This window comes from Apaloderma vittatum, unplaced genomic scaffold (genome assembly GCF_000703405.1).
Source record: "Apaloderma vittatum isolate BGI_N311 unplaced genomic scaffold, ASM70340v1 scaffold5468, whole genome shotgun sequence".
Taxonomy (NCBI): domain Eukaryota; kingdom Metazoa; phylum Chordata; class Aves; order Trogoniformes; family Trogonidae; genus Apaloderma; species Apaloderma vittatum.
The window spans coordinates 62,850-85,786 of NW_009731133.1; the positions used below are offsets into that span (position 1 = coordinate 62,850).

General features: G+C 40.2%; 1 protein-coding gene across 1 annotated transcript in view; it reads right to left on the minus strand.

Annotated features, from left to right (window-relative positions):
- The window catches only part of CPED1 (cadherin-like and PC-esterase domain containing 1), a gene marked incomplete at its 3' end in the record, with an annotated part of 79,129 nt that extends 57,272 nt beyond the window's left edge, over positions 1-21,857 (minus strand). The window contains exons 1-2 of the mRNA XM_009875073.1: positions 21,606-21,857; positions 9,789-9,975 (exon numbers count right to left, since the gene is read on the minus strand). Coding sequence (XP_009873375.1) covers positions 9,789-9,975; positions 21,606-21,857 — 439 coding nt within the window. The remainder of the gene's footprint in view (positions 1-9,788; positions 9,976-21,605) is intronic.
- Positions 21,858-22,937: the final 1,080 nt, after the last annotated feature.

Consider the following 22,937-nt stretch of genomic DNA (forward strand, 5'->3'; position numbering starts at 1 on the left):
CTTTTTGTCTGGGAGAGAGTTTCTGAAGCCAAATGGGAAAAAAAAAAAAAAAGTTAAATGTCTAATTCTCATTTAGACAGACAATCACCTCTTGATGTGGTCCAAAATAACTAAGTCTTGTTCTTATTTTATTTATTAGCCTGTTTAACAAAATATTCCAGTATCATGGTAGATGATAGGTTTTCTGTTTTGCCTCTCGGGTAAAAAAAAAGAAAAATAGAATTGTAGAAAACAGTGGATTTCTTTCAAATGAAGCAAAAACAATTTTGTCTTATTTTACCATTTTACACTAAAAATTCTTTTTTTAAAAAAAACCGATCAGTTAAGCTGTATTCTGTCAGATCTAAAATAACTGAGGTTAAGCCAGATTAATCTTGTATTTACACAATGCAGAAGAAAACTCAGTATATTCTATCTATATACACAGTTTTAGTAGCTGGTATAAATTAAAAATGAAACTCCTTTTTATAGCTAAATATTTATTCTGGAAAGCATTACCACAAATGTCAGAAACAAAGTCACTGCAACAACGAGCTTGTTGTAGAAATACTTTATGACTCGAATAATTTGTTTCAAACTTTCCAAAACGCTCAGCTCTTCTATCCTTCCTGCTATCAAACCCTGAATATATTTTACTTTTGTGAGGTACTGTTGACAAAGTACATTAAGATTAGATTTTTCTAATCTTGCTACCAGTTAAGGTGGCTCAAATTCTATTCCTTTGTTACTTTTAAATCCAACTCCCTTCCATATTTTGTCGTTTTGCTGTGAAAAATAGATGTGAAATATAGATGTGAGTAGGTGTGAAAAATAGACATTGTTTCGTAAGGAAATACACCTGCCAAAAATTAAAGAAATTAATTGTATATGGGGTTTTCTTCCTTTCTAATCAGAGTAGGTGTGACTTTTAATAATAATCTTATGTATGAATTTTTTTTTCAGAAATCTGATGGCTCTTGTGACCAGCTTGAAACTGAGGGATAGTTTTCATTTCCAAGCACATCCAAGAAACTTCCTTTCTCTTCAACATCTGTGCAAACTGGGATTATCTCCAAATGGACAACCTCAAGGGCCAAATTAAAGAATATTCAATATAACATTAAAAAAATCAGCTTTGAGAGAGTATAATGAACATCAGAAGGGTAGAACAATCACTCCCCTCATGAAGGAAAGATTCCCATTTGATGTAAAATAAACCAGTGTTACCACAATATGGTGCAGGAAATCTTCAGAAACACATTCTAGCCCATGAGGGGCTCCTGCACTTTTGATGTCTGGGGCATTTTTGGGACGGAGCATTCAAAAGAGTTGTCAGCTGAAAGTGGATGCAGCTGGAGAAAGTTGGAATCTGAACCTAGGAATGGAGTGGGCTGGCTGCAAATTACAACGAAGGCCCACACAGTGTATATGCATTTTTGCTATCTGAACCAATAAAAGTCATGGCAGCTAAAGTAAAAAGAAAAAAAATAATAATAAAAAGAAATGCTTTGGTTTTGTTTCAGGGGTGCATAATGCCTCTCCCTAAAACGAGAGTACAATGATGAAAGATACCACACTTTTCACAGCTGGCCAGGGCTCAGAGCCAGTGATTGCATCAGAAAGGGTGCAGAGCTTCCAGCAACCAAAACACGGGACAGCACTAATGCAACAATCCCGTAGCAAGAGTGCTCAGACGGGACTGCTGTGGGCTTCTGGCTAAACTTACTGTCATTCTCCCAGCACCTATACTAGCAGACAATCATCCAACATTTAGGAACAGCCATATATATTTATAAACCAGAGTCCCTGCTTGAACCTTGTCAGAGCCAGGATTCATTTCTTAAAAGGGAAACATTTTAAAAATACTCGAATAGTTACCTGCTGTTACATTCTTATCCCATAGGCTGCAGTTACAAAACATTGCCTCCAACTGTTTTAAAGATCTGCGTGTTAGTATCATATTATAAAGCTTGTGTAGTTGAACCTTAATCCTCTGTATTTATTTAATTTTAGTGGACTTGCACATTGTTGCTTTCCTTTGGCCAATCTGCGTATCTGCCTGGACACTGATGTTTTTCAGATTCTAATAATATGACATAATTTATTCCAGCAAAGTTTTAATTTTAGCTCACTGTATAATCAGCATGCAATACTTTAATTATTGTAAGCTTTAAGTCAGCCCAATAAATAGCACTTTCCACTGGACTGTATGTTCTGTTTATATAACTAAAAAGAACATTCAGAGAAAGGTATGTTTGTTAACTTTATGATTAAATGCTGTATTTTGGTTTTAACTTGACAAAGTTCAATGCCCTGATATTTCTGTAATGAACAAATAAAGAATTCCCCTTTCTCAGGGAAAAGAGTGCATTTGAAACAGAGTTCTTAGGACAATTGTACACAGGGTTTATTTTAGTAATACAGAGAAATAGCTTGTGTGCTCTTCTGTTAGAAAACTTGAATGTGTTCTGCTAGTAATTAGGAAGGAGAATACCCATTGTTCATAAAAATACACAATTCATTTAGATTTTCCCAACAAGAAACCACAGGACCACATTAGAGAGCAGCATTTATCTGGGGATGTCAGGAAACGATCTGTCTTGTACTGAAAGCAATGATGTCTGTGGCAAGACATTAGGCACCCACTTTCAACTGGCTGGCAAATAGCCAGGCTTAACTGGTAAAAGCAAAATCAAAAAGTGATCAAGAAACTGTATGTTTCTGCTATATGTTTGCTTCCTAAAACTGTACAGACTTTCATTTTAAGAAAGCAGAACAAACTTACCAAACATTAAGCATGACTGTAACTCAGAACGCTGACGATTGCATTTCTACCCATTTAGCTTGTTTAGGAAGCTCCTTGCTTAACAACAGACAAAAGGAATGCTTCTGAAATGTACCTTTTAATAGTCTAAACTTTGTCCAGGACTCACATGACATATATTTTGCATTAAGAATCCAACAAGTTCTAAGAACTGTCAGCTCTCTCTATATATTTACCAACAGCTAATCAAAATGATTTTTGGAATAGGAGTTACATCTGCTAGATTTGAAGATATACATGTGTTTGTATGGTAACCTATATAATACTTCTGCGACTAGCCTCATCACTGTTATTTTGCACAATATTTTAAATGACTTACTTATGACAGAATGATCTTGTGATTTTGCTGGCATGCTAGGATCTCCAGTCCTGCTTATTTAACCTTACCTCCACAAGGCTGTTTACACTTTCAGAACCTGATTTCAATTTACTTTAATTTTCTCAGAGACTTTTGTATTTATAAAAGCTGAGCAACTAGTGACCTCTCTATTCCTGATATTTCCTTTACTCTCCACTATGAAAAAGAACAAAAACGCCAGTGTCCCATTTCTGATCCAAAAAAACTAAACTGCTTCCTTCAGTGGGTTTGTCCTTGTAATTGAAAATGGCAACCAGATGTTTACAGAACACACCAGCAATTTTTCTTAAGGCCTTTAGTCTTTATAATTGTTTGCTAAAGTTAGTTGGCTTTCAGTGGAAATTTTTCTGAGGCTGTAACAAACAGCAGCTAACTATACTATACTATACTAACTATACTAACTATACTCTTAACAATTCGAAATAAAAAAAATAAAAGTTAGAACTAATGCTATATATTCCTCCTACTGTGTTTCAAACTCCATAGAAAACCACCCACTAAGGGAGATTTGATTCTTTCAGTACTGATTTTTACGTGCTGCCCTGTGAAAACCATTCCTATTTCAGAGTATGTTATTTGCTTTCTACCTTCTCAAAATTCGGCTGGCTATACTCTAAGCACCACTGATTCTATTCTCCCTTCCCTTGTCCCCACTTCTGTCAGGAACATATTCTTGTAGATTTGGAGGTTTTGAGAATATTTTGCATTTTAAAAAATTCTGTAAACTACATGTTGCTCAGTTAGAGCTCTGAGTGACCACAGATGATTATTACCTATTTGCTTTAGAAATCACTTTGTTTTCCCTTTTCAGTTTCTTTTGTGTCTCATTCTCCAAAGGACACTCATAGACTTCAAGAGGTCTGTGGGTCCATTTTGTTACCCCACAAGGGGACACACTACGCTCAGTAAGATCTCTTTACCCAGTAATTTAAGACCTTTGAGATTGATTGCTCCACAGCTCCAGGAAATCTATTGGATTACTGCATTAGCCTTACCCCCAAAACAACTTTCTTAATATCTAACACAACATTTGTTGTTGTAGTAGTACTGCATGTCCTATTTACTATAGATATTGAGAATAGATTGTTCTTTTTTCCTTGGCAGCAGACTTTTAAAACATTTTAGATTAAGAAGTACCTCTGTTGCCTCAGTCATACCAGTCTTCTCACTCACTGAAGAAAGACCATCCCCCATCCTCCTGTCTCTCATTCTCACTACTTTTGCTGATATAGTAAGTCTTAGAAAATGAAAAACAAATGCCTGACAGTCACCAGACCTGGCCCTGGGGGCCTCCGGAACCCACGGCTGTAGTTCATTCTCCAGATTAATTAGCAGCCCCAAGGAAACAATTACTGGTTGCACTTACGAAGTAGCACTTCTCTGTGTTCCTACCTTGCTGCTGGTCAGATGTCAGCTGATTTTTTTACTGATTTAGCTTCTGATCAAAAGTATGAATAGTGAGCAGTACTAGAGGTGATACAATATGCTAAAAGAATAACATAAAGAAACACAGGAAGAAGCATGCATTTTATCCTAGTTCTGGCAGTGACTCGTATGATTTTTATCCTAATTTCTCCATCTCTATCTCTGGTGTGGCAACTTCGCCTCTTAGCCCTACTGTAAATAGAAGTCAACAGAGACAGACATTTTCTCCCCAGGGAAAATGTAGATTTTCTTTAAAGAGCAAATTTTCCAAAGGATACCCAGCAAAGCAAAATGAAAAATTGACAAAGACTGTCGCCAATCGCTTCTTCAGTCATGCAGCATCCAGAGAGAAGCAGAAACCTGCTGTTACCATCACTTCGTGTCTGGTGAACACCTGAGATTGCTCCTGCAGGCTCATGATTCCTGACATTCCCCAAGCAGCAGGTGCTACAGGGAAGCAACAGATCACTCCATAGAGAGCCAAGAAGGAAGGCAGCAGAGGCCAGATCTGCCGTAACAACAGAACAATTCTCAAATCATCATTTTACAGCAAAATAACGTCTGGATATATTCTGTTTGCTTTAATGATGAGGGGTTATCCGCTCCTTCCTCTAATACTTAGGTAATGCCATAATATACCACCTTAAATGCCAGACAGATCTCTTAATCCCGGCTTGTACAAAGAAGAGCCAAGATTCACTCGGATTTGCTCCCATGGGTCTGTTGTCTCACTCATCCCTTCCTGCTCTCGGAGCAGCTCCACCCAAGCACCACTCCCACATCTGTGAAAAGCCAGATCATCCTCACAGCTGCTGGAACCAGGGCTTAATTTACACAGCCAAGTGCTTAAACACAGCATGCTCTTAAAATGGCAGAAAACAGAACAGAATTTAGTGCATATTGATAAAGTTAGGAAAGATGAAACAACTTCAGATCTAATATTCTTTGCAATATATGTAAATTTAAGGATATCAGAGTATATGACCACCACCTAACAATCTCAGGTGAGGAACAATAAATCACAAAAAAATCCCCAGATCAACATATGTGCTGTAACAATCTTTCTAATATTGCTAAAATTTCATTAGTGTGGCTAAAATTTCATATTCAGTGGATGTTACTCAAACTGCAAACAGAAGCCTTAGTAAAGATTAAATACTTAACTGTAGTATTCTAAAAATAGGAAATGATTGTATAAAATCAATACTGTGAAAATGGTTCATGATTCTTTTCCTAAAGTTGCTCAGTGCAATTGCAAAGACTTCCACCAAATTACTAAAACTAACATCCTAAGGTAGCAAGGTATATTGCAGTCAGATTGCCAGCAGCCTGAATAAATGTGCTTTTTTCCCCATGGCCAAACTGACTGGCTGTCATTAAGGTTATGCAGAGTCTTTTCCATTCCAAAAGCTAGTATTAACAAAAGAATTTTGCATGCTATTGCAGAATGAATTAAAACTGACTTGCCAGTTTTGTAGCATACAATTGCACATGTTTTTTGAAGCCCGCAGCTTTCTGAGCTTTGCGTTAACTATTAGTAAAGGTGAAGAATTGAGAAATGTAGGAAATTCCCATGAAGGGAGGGTCACCATGGACTAATAAGGCAGGCGCGTGGAGCAAAGAGCAGAAAAACTGATGGTTCCAGAAAGAAAGATCTAAGTGTTTCATGTATCTTAGAAGTTGTCATATGGAGAAAGTATGGAATTCAGGAAAGGTTCAGTCAGACAGTAAGTGAAGAACATTGTTTTTGGAGGGTAGAAATGCATTTTTAGCGCAACAAGTTTCTGAGATAAAACTTCCCTGTTAAAAAACATTGTGAAAATGTTGGCAGGGCATCACAGAGCTGTGGGGACCCACAGATTCTGTTAATCTTTACTGTGGCTCCAGAGATGAGAGCTTCACAGACTGGAAGGACAAGGAAGAAGACAGAAGAGTCTGGAAAATATGTGACAAAAGTTCTTCTCTTGTGTTTGCCACTCTGGGAGGACCTAAGGGTGCTTTGAAGCCAGGTGGCTCATCCCACTCATGTCTGACAGAGCAGCCCAGCTCTGTGCCGGGCTGAGGGAAGGAAGGACTGTGGCTTGTGCAGCTCAGCACAGCAAAACTCTCAGAAGAAAGCTTGGAGAGGTGAAGCTTTCTCAGTCCTGCTTCTGATCCTTTTGGTATTTTCCATGAGACTGTGACACCAGCTTCAAAACCCTCCAAGGCTGTGGCAAAGGCAGAACTAGTCTCAGAGGCTATGCCTCTATGAGAGGTGCGTCACATTTTAAAAAAGAATAAGGAAGGAACAACACACCAATCACATCTTCTTCTGCTTAGCTGGCAAACAAAACAGGTGTATCATTTATGGATGTTCTGGCCAATACAGCCTGATACCTTTCTCATCAGCTGCTAACCAACTTAATTTGAACTGCTTGCTTCACACTATGAATACTGGAGATACTGATTGTTTTTAAATGGATCTACGCCAGCAGCAGCTGTATGGCAATCCCAACTCTCTGCAAAACCTGACTGTCTCATCACCCGCTACTAACACAGTACCAACTCTCAGTCTCCATCCTAGCAGCAGACTAAGAGATATGTCAAACCTTAGAGCAAAACTGGCTCATTTGGGGCTGCTACAAAATGAAAACTTGAAGAGCTCAAAGCAGGCACGGATATCATCAGTCCATAGGGTTTTTCCCACACATGGGTTTAATTCCTAAGGAATGGTGGAAGTACAGCTACTTTTTGTTCAAGAAAAGTGGCTTGAGAACTTACTGACAAAGCTATTTTTCAGTGAAAATTTAGGGGTTCGAATAATATATGTTTTATTGCAGGATGCATCTGCATGGATTTTTCATAGGAAATCCATAAACCACAGCTCTTTGCCATGAAAAATAAAAAAGGTGTGCTTTTCCTTTTTAGACAACTATTTTCCAGTTACCAAAACTCAGAATGTTTTGGTTGGTCTGCAAGAAGTGAAAAATTTCCACTGAAGAAAACTATTCTCCTGATGTTTCTTTCCGACAACAGTAAACCCGACACAGTGCTGCAGGTGTGGAGGATCTCTCTGGAAGATCAGTGTGTAAAGCTGTCACATTTGGGTTTGAAACAGGAGCAGAACTGGTCCCAAAATTAATAGTGGGCCAGCACAAAAAAGTTAGGAATGTTTTGTGGTGAGTTTTTTTCCATATATGACTTCAGCTAGACTCTTGGCTCTCAGCCATTTAAACAAAAAAATCCTTTCAAAATTAGACTGAGCTTTGAAGGATACACGAGTAAGGCAGACTGCACAAAAATAAAAGCACTGGATACAGTTGCTAAATAATACAAGAAGCAATGGTTCTTTTCATAGATTTTTCACAACACTCGTGGTCTGTGTTTCTCAGTCTACTGTCTATATATTTTTAATAGATGTTTCAAGTAACATATTTTTTAATAATTTATAACTCTCCTATTAGAAAAATATTATGACAAAGCATAGCTCAAAATGCACTTCTCCAAAATAAGGAGCACTATCCCATCCAGAACAGTAAACCCCATCATCTACTGGCAAAGAAAAATAACTTTGAGCATAACTTGTTTAGGTCTACAAATATATCATTAGTTTGGTATGCAGACATGCTCTTTTACTTCTTGTTTAAAACACAACTTTAAATCTAGGCACTTATGTAACACAGGGAGTAGTTAAAGGCAGACTTATGTTGCCATGAAATGGAATTAGTAGAGCTTACTCTATACATTAAGTTGGCAAACATTTGACTTTTTTTACATGCTCCAACATCTGCTGGAAGCTGTAGGATGTTCCTGGAAAATACCTAAAACTTCTTTATTTTTATTTATTTTTTTTTTTCATTACTGGAAAAATACTACAGCATGTATGAGTGCTAGACTGTAAAATATAAATAAGCAGAGCTAAGCTGATTTCTGCAGAGGCAGTGTTTGGACAGTAAAAATCTGTACTGGAGAAATTTCAACCACCAGAGCTGATCACTGTGGCAAAATCTAGTACAGTCTTTTTGTTTTTCTAGTTCATAACTGAATTTGGCATATCGACTTCCTTGGTCATTTAAACCAAAAACATTTCACATAGGTGTTGCACATGGTCCCCAGAGATGCCATCTTTTCTCTGCAGCCCTTCTGACATTAACAAAGCCTGCAGAAATGCTGTTTTGTATTACTGAGATGGAAAGTACTCGTCAGGAAGTAGCTGAAAGGTGCCTATGAAACCAGACTAAAATAAAAAAAGTGCAATGAATAAAATTTCCTATTTCTTCATGCAGCCTGCCAAGAAAACTGCATTTTCAAGAAAATTTTAAACTTGAAATTAGTGGTGGAATTTTGAGCAGCCTCAAACAGGCTAAGTAATTCTGGGTTTTGTCTATGCAACTACTCTGATTGGGTAAAGAACAAAGCAAAACTGAGCTCTCTGGTAACCCCAGGAATGTATAGCAAGCCTGAATGATGCAAACAACACTCCATTTAGCATCAGAAATAACCAACCACACCATTTTTCTACTGAGAGAATGATAGCCTCTGTATTTTTTTTTTGCCTTCCAGTTCCAAAATTGACTTCCAACAGAAGACCAAATTGAGATCAGTTTCAGTTCACACCTTAAACATGGTCAGCATATATCTAGTCAGTGCCCAAAGCTCCTCTGTCAAGCCCAGTGTAGTTCTACGCAACAAACCTACAGTTCCTTGCGCAAGAGATCAAGCTCCTTCAGAAGCCTGCTTTAACCATTAATCAAATTTCAAGAGGAACTAAGAACCAACAGTGATTTACCCCAGCTTCTGCAGCAAGTGCAAAATGTACTTCTTCTGTATCATGTTCTTTAACACTCTTACAGAAAAACCAAAACATTAGTGGAGGAACAAACATACCTGCATGCATACAGCTTTTCTTTAAGAGAGAAAATGAGAAAGAACAAAATGAAGCAGGTATTTCAATCACTCAGTTATACTGCTGAAGCTGGTTTGAGAAGCCATCAGGAACCAAATTGATCTGATCTGGTTCCTGCATTTTTTTTACAGAAGGATATATCTAATGGAGAAATTATCTAATGGTGGAAAATTAGCTGCACAACTGAGAAGGGCTAGAATTTGGCCTCTATCCTTACTCACATAGAGAGTTTACCAAGCTTTACCTCTACGGAAGCATGCTGGATCAGTAGCTAACATTTAGTAATTAATGAATTTACTAAGTGAAATTAATCTTACTGTGGTAAGGACTTTCATGTCTGGGATCTTCCACCAGTCTCCTGTTTTCAAGGACTGTGACTGTATATCCATGTTTTGCCAGGATGCGCTGGCAGAGCTGACGGTCGGTCTCGCGGTGGGCAGACGGCGCGTACAGAACTGCTCTTCTCGTACGAGCACCAAAGTGCTGGAGAATGGAGTCCTCGATCTACAGCAAACACAGTGCAAAGACAATGATTGTAGGATAAGAGACGCCACAGCAGCATAATATATATTTGCTCTTTTTCATAAAAAGAAACTGGCAAGTAATTATGACAATCTGGGAAATATTTCTGGTATAATTAATATTTCTCTTTGTATCAAGGACTTCTGACTACAAATTCCCTTTTGTCTGACTCTCCTTTTTTTTTTTTTTCTACCTTCATTTTTGATTGATATTCCAAGGGTTCGAAAGCTCAGGGTAGCAACAGAGGATCTTCACTGCATGGAAATAGCTGTGGCTGAAATCTGGGCCGCCCTGGTGACAGTACTTGCCAGGTGACTTCGACTGTGGTCTCAGGGTGATCTGTGGCTCACCTAGCAGACAAGACTTGGTGGATCCCATGTAAACAGTTGCAAGGAAATATGCAAATGGTAAGTGCAGAGATTTGAGTTCTGCTGTGCAGCGTGATTAAGGAAAGCAAGAGTACTAAGATAAAAGAATGCAGAGGAATCCTAAACAGTACTGTATGTTGCTGTGTCTCTAGAAAAATAAACCTTGTTTACCTTGTTAGTACCTTATCAGTCTAATATGATCCAGTCCAGAGCAGGACTGGCAGAAATACTTGCGTATAGGAGTAAATGAAAATGCACATGGTGTTTCCAATGAATCTCAAAAAACTTTGTGCTGTCTACCATTCACTGTCTTTCCACATAATACCTAGAGACAATGGCATCTAGAGAAACCCCTTCCTACATATGATAGCCTGGGATATGAGGTTTTTGCAAGGAAAAATGGAAAAGAGCCACCTCAAACACACAGAGGTAAATGTGATCTTGACATTAAGTTTTGAAAACAGCAAAATACTAGATCACTGTCACTGGATCTTTGGGAAAAAGGAATATCTTATGTCATGTAAGTGTGATGGATTGACCCTGGCTGACATGAAAGCCACTCTATCACTTCCCTCCTCAACTGGGCAGGAGAGAGAAAGTACAACAAAAGGCTTGTAGGTTGAGAAAAAGACAGGGAGGGATCACTCACTGTCTTGAGCAAAACAGACTTGACCTGGGGAAATTAGTTTTATTTATCACCAGTCAAATAAGAGCAGAATAATAAGAAATAAAAACTAAATGTTAAAACACCTTCCCCACACCGCTCCCTTCTTCCTGGGCTCAACTTCACTCACAATTTTCTCTGCCTGCTCACTCCCAGCAGCACAGTGGGATGGGGAGTGGAGGTTGCGATCAGTTAATCGCATATCATCTCTGCTGCTCTTTCTTCCTCAGAGGGAGGACTTCTCACACTCTTCCCCTGCTCCAGCGTGGGGTCCCCCCAACGGGAGACAGTCCTTCACAAACTGCTCCAGTGTAGGTCCTTTCCATGGGGTGCAGCCTGTAAGAAACCGATTGCTCCAGTGTGTGCCCCGGGGGCCAAAGGTCCTGCCAGTAAACCTGCTTTAGCATGGGCTCTTCTTTCCATGGATCCACAGGTCCTGCCAGGAGCCTGCTCCAGCACTGGCTTCCCATGGGCTCACAGCCTCCTTCAGACATCCATCTGCTCTGTATGGGGTCTTCCACAGGCTGCACGTGGATATCTGCTCCACCATGGACCTCCATGGACTGCAGGGGGACAGCCTGCCTCACCATGGTCTTCATCACGGCCTTCATCTGGACTGCAGCTGCTGAGGTGCAACATTTTTCTTTTTCCCCATCCAACTGATGAGCTCGGCCTTGGCCAGTGGTGGGTCCATCTTGGAGCTGGCTGGCATTGGCTCCATCAGACATGGGGGAAACTTCTAATAGCCTCTCACAGAAGCCACCCTTGAAACTCCCTTCTACCAAAACCTTGCCATACGTGTCTAATAAAATAAGACATAAAAATAAGATGTTCCATGTGGGAAATAGGTCACCAATATCTGAAATAGTCTACCTGTTCTTTTGCAATCAAATCACCGTTAACAGACATTTTTTTCTTTTGGTGAAAAATATTTGTCTTTAGGACTGAAATATATCAGCATTTAAGGCATTATACCCAGATCATGTATTTAGTTCTTAGAAAGTTCATGAATTTCAGCCTAGCAGTAGTTAGCAGTATGTCCTTTAAAAAATCAAGTTACTCCATAACTTCTAATTTTAGCAAGTTATCACTGGGGATAGGAAATGCTACACAAACAAGGCACCACCATTTCGTACACAATAGACCTCACTGGAAAGAGACAGACGCTTTGGTATAAACAAATGTCATTCAAGATGTGTCCAGTTGTTTATAGGCCTGGAATCTAGCTATAAAGTCACTCTTCTCAGCAGTCTGTTTGCCAATTACAGGGTGTAGTTTTATGTTATGCTTGTCTGAAGTGTAATCTCCTCTGCAGCAGAGAGGAGCACGAAGTATTTCAGGGCCCTGAGCCTCTAACGCCACATCTGCTTTTGCTCCAGAGCAGACATCCCCCATGGAAAGGGATAGCATCGTCAGTGAGGGAACCCTGAAAAATGTTTCGATACAACACTGTCAGAGTCTTCCACGTATATTTGCTGAATGTGCAACCTGAAGCTACTTAACACACTGGGATATTCAAGAAGAGGCCGATGACATACTGGCCGGAAGAAACACAAATAGCACAGGGTGAGGGCACAGGAACTGCATTCGGCAACCTGTCAGATGTCCTCTGCAGCGTCCCAGTGTTTATAAAACACATTAATCGGGTGGCAAGCACAGCAGTAGAGCATCTCAGATCACCCTTCCCCACATTCTTTCCCCTTTTGCACTTGCCCCTCCCTCCTCTCCTCTTATCTTCTCTCTTTCCTGCTCTCCTGCAGCGCCAGCAGCCGCTGGCAGCCCTTCCTCTCCATTTCCCTCCCTTCTGGTTCCAAAATCCAGCCCTTGCCCTGGCCTCACTCCTCTGCTCTCTCTCCCTTCCTCCTCCAGGCAGTCCAGCCAGATACTTCCCACTTTCTTTTTCTCCTGCAATGTGGAAGAAAATCAGGAGAGAGATGCCTTTCACTTTATTTTGCGATCAAATCCGATTTTCCAGCCCACATGTGCTGCAGTGGCCGGTGTTGTGGGGTGAGCTGAGGACATATGAGGAGCGTGGAGGTGCTGCAGCCCAGGACTCATCCCTGTTTGGTTTGAGCCAGTGATTATGGCTTGTCCCTCTCCCACCGCTGGTGCAGCTGAGGACACTTCCTGCAAGGCTCCTGCCTTGGACTTGCCTAGCACTTCGTGTCTATCCCTCCTCACTAACAGGTATTGTGCTTTTTTCCACACTAAAAACCCACACCTTTCTTTGCAAAAGCAGACCGTGCTGTGGTGCCACTCCTTAATCATTTTGCTTTAAGCGAACTTTAAGAGCTTCTGTCTCAAGAGTCCATCAACAACTTTATTTCCCTCTGTGGGCAACACTCCAAGGGCAGCTCTTGCAGGGCTCAGCCCAGCCTGGCCTCCACCTCACAGCCCACACCTGCCACAACAGGTGTTGGTCATCGCGGGTGTCCCCAACACTCCCTCACAGGGTGATGGGAACCAGCTGGCCTTGAGGGGTCCCGAGAGCTCAGGGTGTCAGCTCTGGCTGTCCGGATCTTCCAGGGGAATGGAGCTTTGAGCCCTCCCTCCCACCTCCACGTGAGAGCAGGTGCCGATGGCATCTTCCTCAGTTCCCTGGGAGTTAGCAGAAATGTTTACAATGCTTTAGTCTAGCAATGGCAAATGTTCAAGACAACACTGGTAGCAGCATTAAAAAAAAAAAAAAAGGAAAAGAAAAAAAGGAAGTTCAAGCAATGGGGGTAACCTAGGTCACTTCCACAAAACACAAAGGCTCTGCGGGGCCCTTGCAGCTCTGGTTCTCACCGTGCGCTTTTCATGGGTGCTCAGAGGGCTTGCAATGGCCCTTGCACACAGAGGACGACACTAGGTGCTCCAGAGGGATTTCCTCGGGACACAGGGTCCAGAGGCACATAAAAATCCCTCAGGCTCCCAGTGTCCAAAGGAGTCGAACAGGTTTGGCTGGGAAGACACTCATCTGCACCCCCAGACTGCCCTCCGGCCACCCAGGCACAAGGCGCTTTCAGCCACTGGCTTTCCAAAAAGTGATGACAGGATATTATTTGGGACACTGAGACAGTTCAAGGCCCTAAATTTAACAGCTTGAGCTGATGTCTAATCTGGTACTAATAAATAATATGAGGTACCTCAACACCTTTTATGGCTCTTGCTTGAGACTCACGTGTAGTGTTGCCAAACTTATTTCCTCTGTCCTTTCCTTTCAGAGATATTTGCAGTCCAGGTTACAAGATGCAACGTGTCCTCTCTGTTTTCTTGCCAAGCCAGCGCAAAGCAGGGTGGGTCTTTTATTTGGTTTTAAATTGCCTTTTAGCTACACAGATTTAAAAAAAAAAAAAAATCTAGCCAACTGCAAGCTTATAGCAAATGATTCCATAATTTTTTCCAAAGCGCTCTATAAAATACCTTACATCACTGACCATGTTGATCTAGTTACTACTGGATATTTTTCAGAATTTTCAATTTTATAGCAATAGAAGACATGTTTATACATTTAAGGAGTCTGCTGGTTTTCATAAAATGTTTCTCAATCATAAAAAATTCAGTCTGGGCAGAGAGTTGGTATAAAAGAAGCAGAGTGCAATAGATGAAAATAAGCTGTTTGCTTACTTCAACATTTTATGGTTCTGATTTTTTTGGCATTCCTATAACTTTAATGTACAGCAGGCTTAGACCAAAGAAATGGATCCATAACATTTTGAATATTGGAGAATAATTGTTAAATAGTCAAATATTTGCATAGACAATCATTTTTTAGCTCTTCCCCAATATTTGTTAGGAGGTCAGTTTATTATAAATTCAATACACCTTATGTGAAAGGGATTAGTAAAGAACATCTGCGGCCTGTGTCTTGCCTAGAGAGTAGTGTGGCTATCTCCACAGAAATTAATGAGGCTTTACAGCAAAGCTGAGATTTCTCATATGATTTAGGATGAAGCTTGTGTCAGCTTTGACACAACGTACCCAATCTTACAGCTTGCAAACCATTGCACTTAGCTGAGTCACTGACCTCATTTTAATGCAATAGGCTGTTACACAGATGATCCACAGCCTTAACAACTGGTTTAAAGAAACCACAATGGGCTGTAAAGTGAATAAAAAATGCATAAAATGATTTTTTAAATTTTGGGTTTAGTTTATAGAATTACACAAAAAACGCAGAAGGAAACAAATTGAGCTTCATAAAATTTATTATAGATTTTTTTTTAAAAAAATCAAATTAAATATATATTCTCTGAGGTATCAACAAATCATATAAACAGCCTGCTTTATATAGTACAAAAGCTCAAGAATTACATAACCATCCTTGTCTAACTGAAAAGAGACATCTATTATCTGAGTTGCAATTCTTAGTTCTGTCTGTCTGCAAGTTTGACATAGCTGTGAAGTTCTCCGTTAATGAGACAATGTTTTGACATGTTCCTTGAAACCAGTTTATCCAATTCTAAGTTATGAATGTATAAAGATAATAATTGATTGTATTAGTCTATGAAGCTCTCAGAATTTCCAAAAATCTGAGATTTGGTCAGTAACTTCATCTTGAAATATATAATTGCTGTTGTTGTTTTGGCCAAGAAGAAAATAGCAAAGATATTTCAAGTTGAAGAGAGAAAAACAGTTCTTTGGCATTTTTTCAGATTCCAAGAAGACTGCATAATTCCATAAATATTGATGCATTGTCTCTGCCTGGCAAGGAAGCAAAAATACAGTTTGAACTGTTGCCACAGAATTTCATTGACCATCGCTTCAACTGCAGAAACAAAATTCTTTGCCCTAACATAATGGCCCAACTCATGTCTGCCCAAGTTTCTCTCAGGAAAGAACTAAAAGAACCATGAACCTTCTTTTCAGCTACGCAGTTCTGGTGGCGTTTGTCCCTGTGTTGGTTACAGGCAACCGCTCTGTTACACGATAGCTGAGACTGGCAGAGAATGGCCCAACAGCTTCAAACAGCTTGACTGCAGCTTTAACCCCACTGCTTTCTGCAGGTACTGGACTGCTGCAAAATAAATATATGAGCCACTATGCAAAACAAAAGGCTTTCACATGAAAGCCAAGTGCATCAGAAATACGATGAAATAGAAATAGTCTTATATAAACAAGGAGCGAACTGCCTAAATTCCCATTTAGCCATCAATGAAAGTGTGGATCTGCCACCTAGCACAACAACATTAACAAAAATCCAAGAGTGGGACTTACAGAAACTAATGAACTAGTATTAAACAGCATTAATAAGAAAAGCAATAATAAAAGCTTAGCATGTGGTTCTAATGCCCTGAGTCATTCGTTTACAGGACTGCGCAGACTTTTATTAATTCCAAATGTGATTTTTAAATTCTTCTTCATGTTTACATAAAAGTTCATAGAAATAGTAAGTCACTCATACTACCGTTACATTTGAAGTGCACATAGATCCCGTAACAAGAAGTAGCAGAGATGTTAATTTCCTGTTTCACTTTCTGGAGGATATTTAAATATGTTGGCTTTAGATTCTGCTAGATTTCCTAATCAGAAAGGACTGGGCTGTAGAATGAAATGGCTGGAATGTAATTCTGCTTCCACTTGTTTGCTGAATAAATATAGAACGAACAACCAGATTACTGGCACTACTTTGACGGCTGGTTTCTGATGACTTCATAAATCCAAGAGCAAAACTGGAGTTATTTGCATAGTCATCACCAGCACTCTGAGCTGAAACTACAGACCTATTTTATCAAAATGTCTTTTCTTTATGATTGCACATAGTTCAGGGTAACAACTGCCTTGCCTTGAGAACCGACAATGAGCCAATCCTATCATCTTATCAGAACAGCTACTTTTGAGGAAAGGCTCCAACGCAGTGCATGCCTGAGATTCTGCCTCCGGTTCCCATTTGCTGCTGATGCATCCTTCTCAAAGGTCCCTTCCTGCAAAGAGTCTCCACCCTGCCCCTCTTTCCTGAGTGCTACCACAATAGCCTGGCCCTTTATCACTGAAATATCTCTAGCTATTTCCTCAGTGCCTTTTGCATTTTCACTGAAAAGGCACAAAAAATATCCTGCTTTCGGAGGGTGCAATACGAGTGTGGTACCATTCCAAGGAAACCAGTTGCTGACACCGTATCAGCTGCTGAATGCTTTCTATTAACGAGGTTTAATACTAGCAAAGTTCTTTGTTCTTTTGTGAGAAGAAATGCGTTCTCATCCTCCCAATGTATTCTGTAAAATAAATATCCTTTTAAAGACTAAATTTACTTTAAAAATGTATTATGTATAATGTAGTCTTCTCTACAGAGAGCTCTCACAGCACTGTCTTTCTGCATAATAGCAAAAATAATCCCCTTTCATGCCATCATCTGTCTTCATTTCACCTTTTTCACATATTTACATTTCAAAAGTTACCGCTAGCTTTATCTTCTTTTTTTTTCTTTCTTTCTTTTTTTTTTTTAAATTTCATTTCCATTCCCATCTCCCATTCTCATCCCCAGCACAAATCCCGCCCACTCCCTGAACAATCTCTCCTGTGCCTCCTGAGGACATGCCTTCTTCCCTGACATTCCTCTCCTGTTCCCTTCATTCCATGCTTATTCTGACTGAAGCAACTATACTGCATCCAAAAAAAGAGAGAGATGTTCAGGTGTATCTTCCTCTAGATCTTGGTTAGGGCTAAAGCATTAAAACCACTAAAACTTTTTTCCCTTTTTTTCACCCCCCTTATTTTTCTACATAGTATCTCTGAGATATAGGCACATCAGGCTGCTAATGTCTTTCATCTTTCATACTGTCCACTCCCAGTAAATGATGTCCTATCCTATTTGTTCAGAATGAAGCCATAAAAAACCTTTCCACATTCTTTCTGTTTACTCACCTCGTTATAGCTCCTTTTGGAGATATATCTTTTACACTAGGTTGAGGACCTTGAAAGTGAAGACAGCTTTTTCACCATACCTGTTATATTTCATTTATTAAGATGCTAGCTTCACTTACTCATTAAATTCTCACATGATCAGCTGCGTGTCTTGTTTGTTTTTGTCAGCTGAGCTTAAATGGCCAGATGTGAGGTAAAGCTCTTGTGAGTATCCATGGCGTATGCCCATCTTAAAATTTAAAATCTAACTTTTTTTTGTACATTGGCCATGGTTACAGAGTCACTGTTGATATAGTGCCTACCACATGATATAGTGCCTACTACATATCATCTCACTGCTTCCTCCCGACAGCAGAGGTACCACGTCTGCCTGAGCAGAACACTGCTGAGCAGAGACACCTAAACTGGCTACGGCTGAATTAATTCACAGAGTAGAAACAAAGTACAAAGAGCTGATTAGTTCTTCTAAGAACTGGCTGAGAAGCAGAGATAAATTACTTAAGACGAGTGTAACAGTTTCACATCTAGGTGGTACCAAAGGTGTACCATACCAGACAAACTTAGATACAGATTTTTTGTGAGCTTTTTTTGTTGATACCTGTTTAAGATTTGATGCTACAGCACCAATCCTTCTCCTTACTATATATAAATGTGCAAACATTTCATCATGCAGGAGGTAAGCATACCTGGCTGACCTGAAGACAACCTGCTGCTGGATGCGGTATCTCCCTCTAATGCCTTTTATGCCAGAGATTCAGAAATAAGCCTTCTATTTCTCATGCTACAGATATTAACATTAAATTTTGTTATAGAAAACGTCGACCTCTGTTCATCTGAAAATAAGGCTACAGGACCAGCTCCGCAGTAGCTTTTAAAACTTCTGTAATGTTTGATACCTGAGAGAGAAGTACTGTGGACTATCATGTTTTCCAAACTGTGAATGAAATCTTCATTTTTGTAATTTAAAAAAGGCAGCTTGCACTACGTGCCTGACAGTCATGGCTCTATCCTGGGGCATTTTTGATGTAGTTAAAGACACATTCGCAGATAAAACTGGCAATTTCCAGCCCTATGCTTTTCCTGTGCTTGTCTGGAACTTTCCCTTCCAAAACGAGATGGCTTTTTAGATCAGGGGTGCAGTGGTAAATCTGCACTTTTCCTCAGATCTCTCTGTCTGCTTCCTCCAATAGCTCATAAAAAGTCCTAGCTTTTTTTTTTTTTTTTTAGGCACTTAGTGCTGTACATATTCTGAATTGAGAAATTATCAGGTTTTTGAAGGTCATTTTGCTCAAGCAATAACAGTCATAACCAAATTCTCACAACAGGCTCAACACAATACTGATTGTTTGAAGAAAGCCAGAATTAATCCTGAAGGTTCTTCGGTGCGTCAAGATACTATGGCTCAAACCCTGGAAACATTGGGTCTTATCTAAAGAATAGTATCTCCAGTAGAGTCTGTTTTTCCTTAAAATTTATTCATGAACTTCAATTTCCTAAGACATGTTAGAGTGTTTGCTCAAGTCTCTGTTTAACTGCGCAATAGATTATTTTTAATAAACTTGCTTGCTGACCTATTTACAGAATAAGAATACACGTGTGACTAGTCAATTAAAAATGTGAATAATTTGGACTATATTTTAAAGGATTTTTCCAGACTCATACACGAAGATTTAAATCAGAGCTTTACTGAAAACTTGTCTGCAAACTAGCTACTGTGGGTGGGCACGTGACTGTAAAACACAACAGCGTAAAGTTTCAACCATGACATCTGTCTTAGATGTTACCGAGCACCCAATAAAATCAAGCAAGATAACAGTTCTGCTATCTGAATAAGGAGTGGGAGAAAACACGCGGTTCAAGAACACACTTTCAAAGCAAAGTGGTGGAGATTTTTAGAGATGTTTGTCTTTTCTTTTCCCTGAGATTATTATTCAGCCCACACAACCAGCAGAGCAGTCTCTGGAAACCGAGAGCAGCTCAGAGTAACATCCCCACATGTGCAAGATGTTTTGTTCACCATGCTCTAGAGGAAACTTTCAAGACAAATAGGGAGCCAGCTCTGGGTGGTCTTCAGAACTGGAAGAGGAATGTGTTAGAGTAGCACAGCCCTGGAAAAGATACCTGTAAGGGTTACCATGAATTTACATCTATGCTATAGGCTCAGCATGTGCGTGTGGCAGGCACATCCAACTATGGGTGCTGGAGGGCAGCGAGTACATCGTGTTGTAAAAACATGTTGCTCTCCTTTCAAAGAGCCAGCACACCAAGTTCTATATCAATCTGTGTTTTTCTCCCACAAATTGGCAAGGAGGAAATTACAGTTTTTTCCAGCCAAACGGCGGCATATTAGCAAAACTTTGCCATAATTTCACTAATTCTTACAGACTTTAGGTAGCCCAAGGTAAGACACAAAACTGTTTTTGCCATTTTAACAGCGATGAGTAAAAACAAATAGATGGTAAGTGTCAAAAACTGTAACGCAATGCGATCTGCATCCGTCGGCTCTACTTCTTTCCCCTTAAATTGTAATTCTTCATGTCACATTGTTGAACAAGTCTAAATTTGCGTACCTAGTGTACTAAAAGGTGATTAAAATACAAAATTATGAAAGATGCAGCATGGAGTAGACTTCTGAAACTCTTAAGATAAACCTCTCTGACCTTCACAAGAAAAACAGTCAATTTTTTAAGTCCTAATGCCAAAATTATTTCACATATCTGTTTCGACTGTTGCAGAAGATGTACTTTAAAACCGTTCTCCTATAATCAATATTGCTGACTTCTCAGACTGTGAACTCTGTCTTTTCACTCTACAAATCCTGTATAATCAAAGAAGGAGCATTCTAATTTTTTTATTTGAATGCTTCATGTAGATGTTGTCTGTAATATGTTAAATCACAGATTAACATTTATAGTCCTGATACAGTTGTACATAAAATTCCAGCATAATGATAATTTCTCTGTGCAATATCTGCTGCACTATTAGCAGCCCCCTATAAGACTGAATAAAATTTCTGCTTGTGCTGATCACAGATTCCAGAATAAAAATAACCACCTCAGTTTGGACCATTTAACAAACCACATTTTCCAACTAAAATAACAGTGTCTGCATTTGTTAGGTTTTAACACCCATTCTAGGAATCCTGCACAAAATAAACATGAGGTCAGGTAATCTAAGGACAGAGTAAAATTTGTGGGACAAAGTTTCCAAAGAAAACAGCGTGATTTGAAAATGTGAAAAGTGCCTTTTTTATTTTTCAAGTGCAGTTAGATTCAGCTTCCCAGCAGAACCCCAGTAAAGTTCAAAAGTGAGCAGCAGATAACTTTAACACAGGGCAGCTGCAGTCCCGATGCTAATTAACAGCCTCAGTCACTTGCATGAAACCCTACTGGGTCCTGATTTATGTGCCTGTACTGTAAAGCCTCTGAACTGATTCCTAAAGCCAAAATAAAATACGGTCTGTGCAACAAACTGGAATCTCCCCGGAGTCACAGAGCAAAGCCATGTTTCAGTCAGAGATTTCAGGCTTCCTGGGTTAATAACACCACACTGAGGAGCTGGTGAGGGAGCGGTGCTTGCGCATATGCTGCTGTCATTAGATCACCCATTTGTTTGTACACAGATCTCAGACTTCCAAGCTTAGGCTAATTTTAGCTGGACTCAGATGATCCTGCCAGACTCGATATCCCTCACTTTGCTAATTATTGCTCAGCACTCTGCTCCAGCTGACTTACCTTTTTCACTGCCTGTGAATTACTACCAGGGAGGAAGCAGTGTGTGTTGCTTGGGGAGACCTCCTTGTATCTTCCTTGCTGCGTTTTAGCCAGTTTGCTGGGTGCAATCCCGTGAACGACTGCTGAAAGGATGCTGCTGGTCATGAGGGGAGTCAGGGTCTGGCAGAACAGGCAGATGGCCACCACTAAGGCCAGAAGGAAGGGACGAGGGCGACAAAGCCTGCGGCACCTGGGCACTTGTCCACAAACCATGGCCTCTTTGCCGTCCTCACTTCGCCCTTTGCCACATTGCAGATGCAGTTCAAGTAGCCACGTCTTGCCAGGGGGGAAAAAAAAAAAAAAGGCACTCTTTACCCAAAACTAGCGAGAGTTTCTTCCATTTCTGCTGCTGAGCGCTTTCCTGGTGCCTGGCATGAAGTCATGGATCCCAGAGGAGCAGAGGCTTGGGAAGTGCCCTCCCATGTGAGCACAGGAACAACCTGTGAAAAAACAACAAGTGAGCAGCAGCAAAGAGCAGCGTGCCATGGGGTGTTCTGCAAGGAGCTGTAGTGATCTCGTCAACACAACACTCTCAGGAGAACAGACCTGCCAGCAGACAGGTGAGGAGCCGAAATCTTCACCCCTTTGCAGAAGGAGCTGCTCAGCCAGAGGAGAGTAGCCAAGAAAGCAAGAGGTTAAAGCATAACATGTCCTCTCTGTAGATGAAAATAGTAAGAAAGTGTACCAACTTTGTAACAATCAGTTGCTTTTTTTTCCCTCTCTTGCATTCTCAATTCCCACTTTGTTTTTAGCATAACACGTCCTCTCTGTAGATGAAAATAGTAAGAATGTACCAACTTTGTAACAATCAGTTGCTTTTTTTTCCCTCTCTTGCATTCTCAATTCCCACTTTGTTTTTACAGTTTCCTTCGTTCCAGTCCTTTTAAATTGCCTCCTTCCTGTCAGCATGCACAGCTTTCTCTCTAAAAGTGATCATTTATCTGAAAGCTGACAGGCTACGAAGACTTTCTTTTGCATTTGTTTTGTCCAGATTGCGAGTTCAAAGTTAGGTTTACTTACTCGGTTCTTATCCTGTTAGAAGTTTTCCGTTCTCCTCTAATGGGCTGCTGATTAAAACCACTTGGAACAACCCTGGCTCATGATCCCAGCTCGTCTCACACACTCTGAAGGCAGGCATACGCACATACACACGCCATCTGAAGCCAGTTGGACCACAGATTTCATATAAATAAAGGCTGGACGGCTCAGAGGGTGGGGCTAAACTAGCTCCGCTCTATGCAGGCACAGGGTTTGGAGACGCAGCCTCAGATTTGGATGGGGAACAAGAGGTGT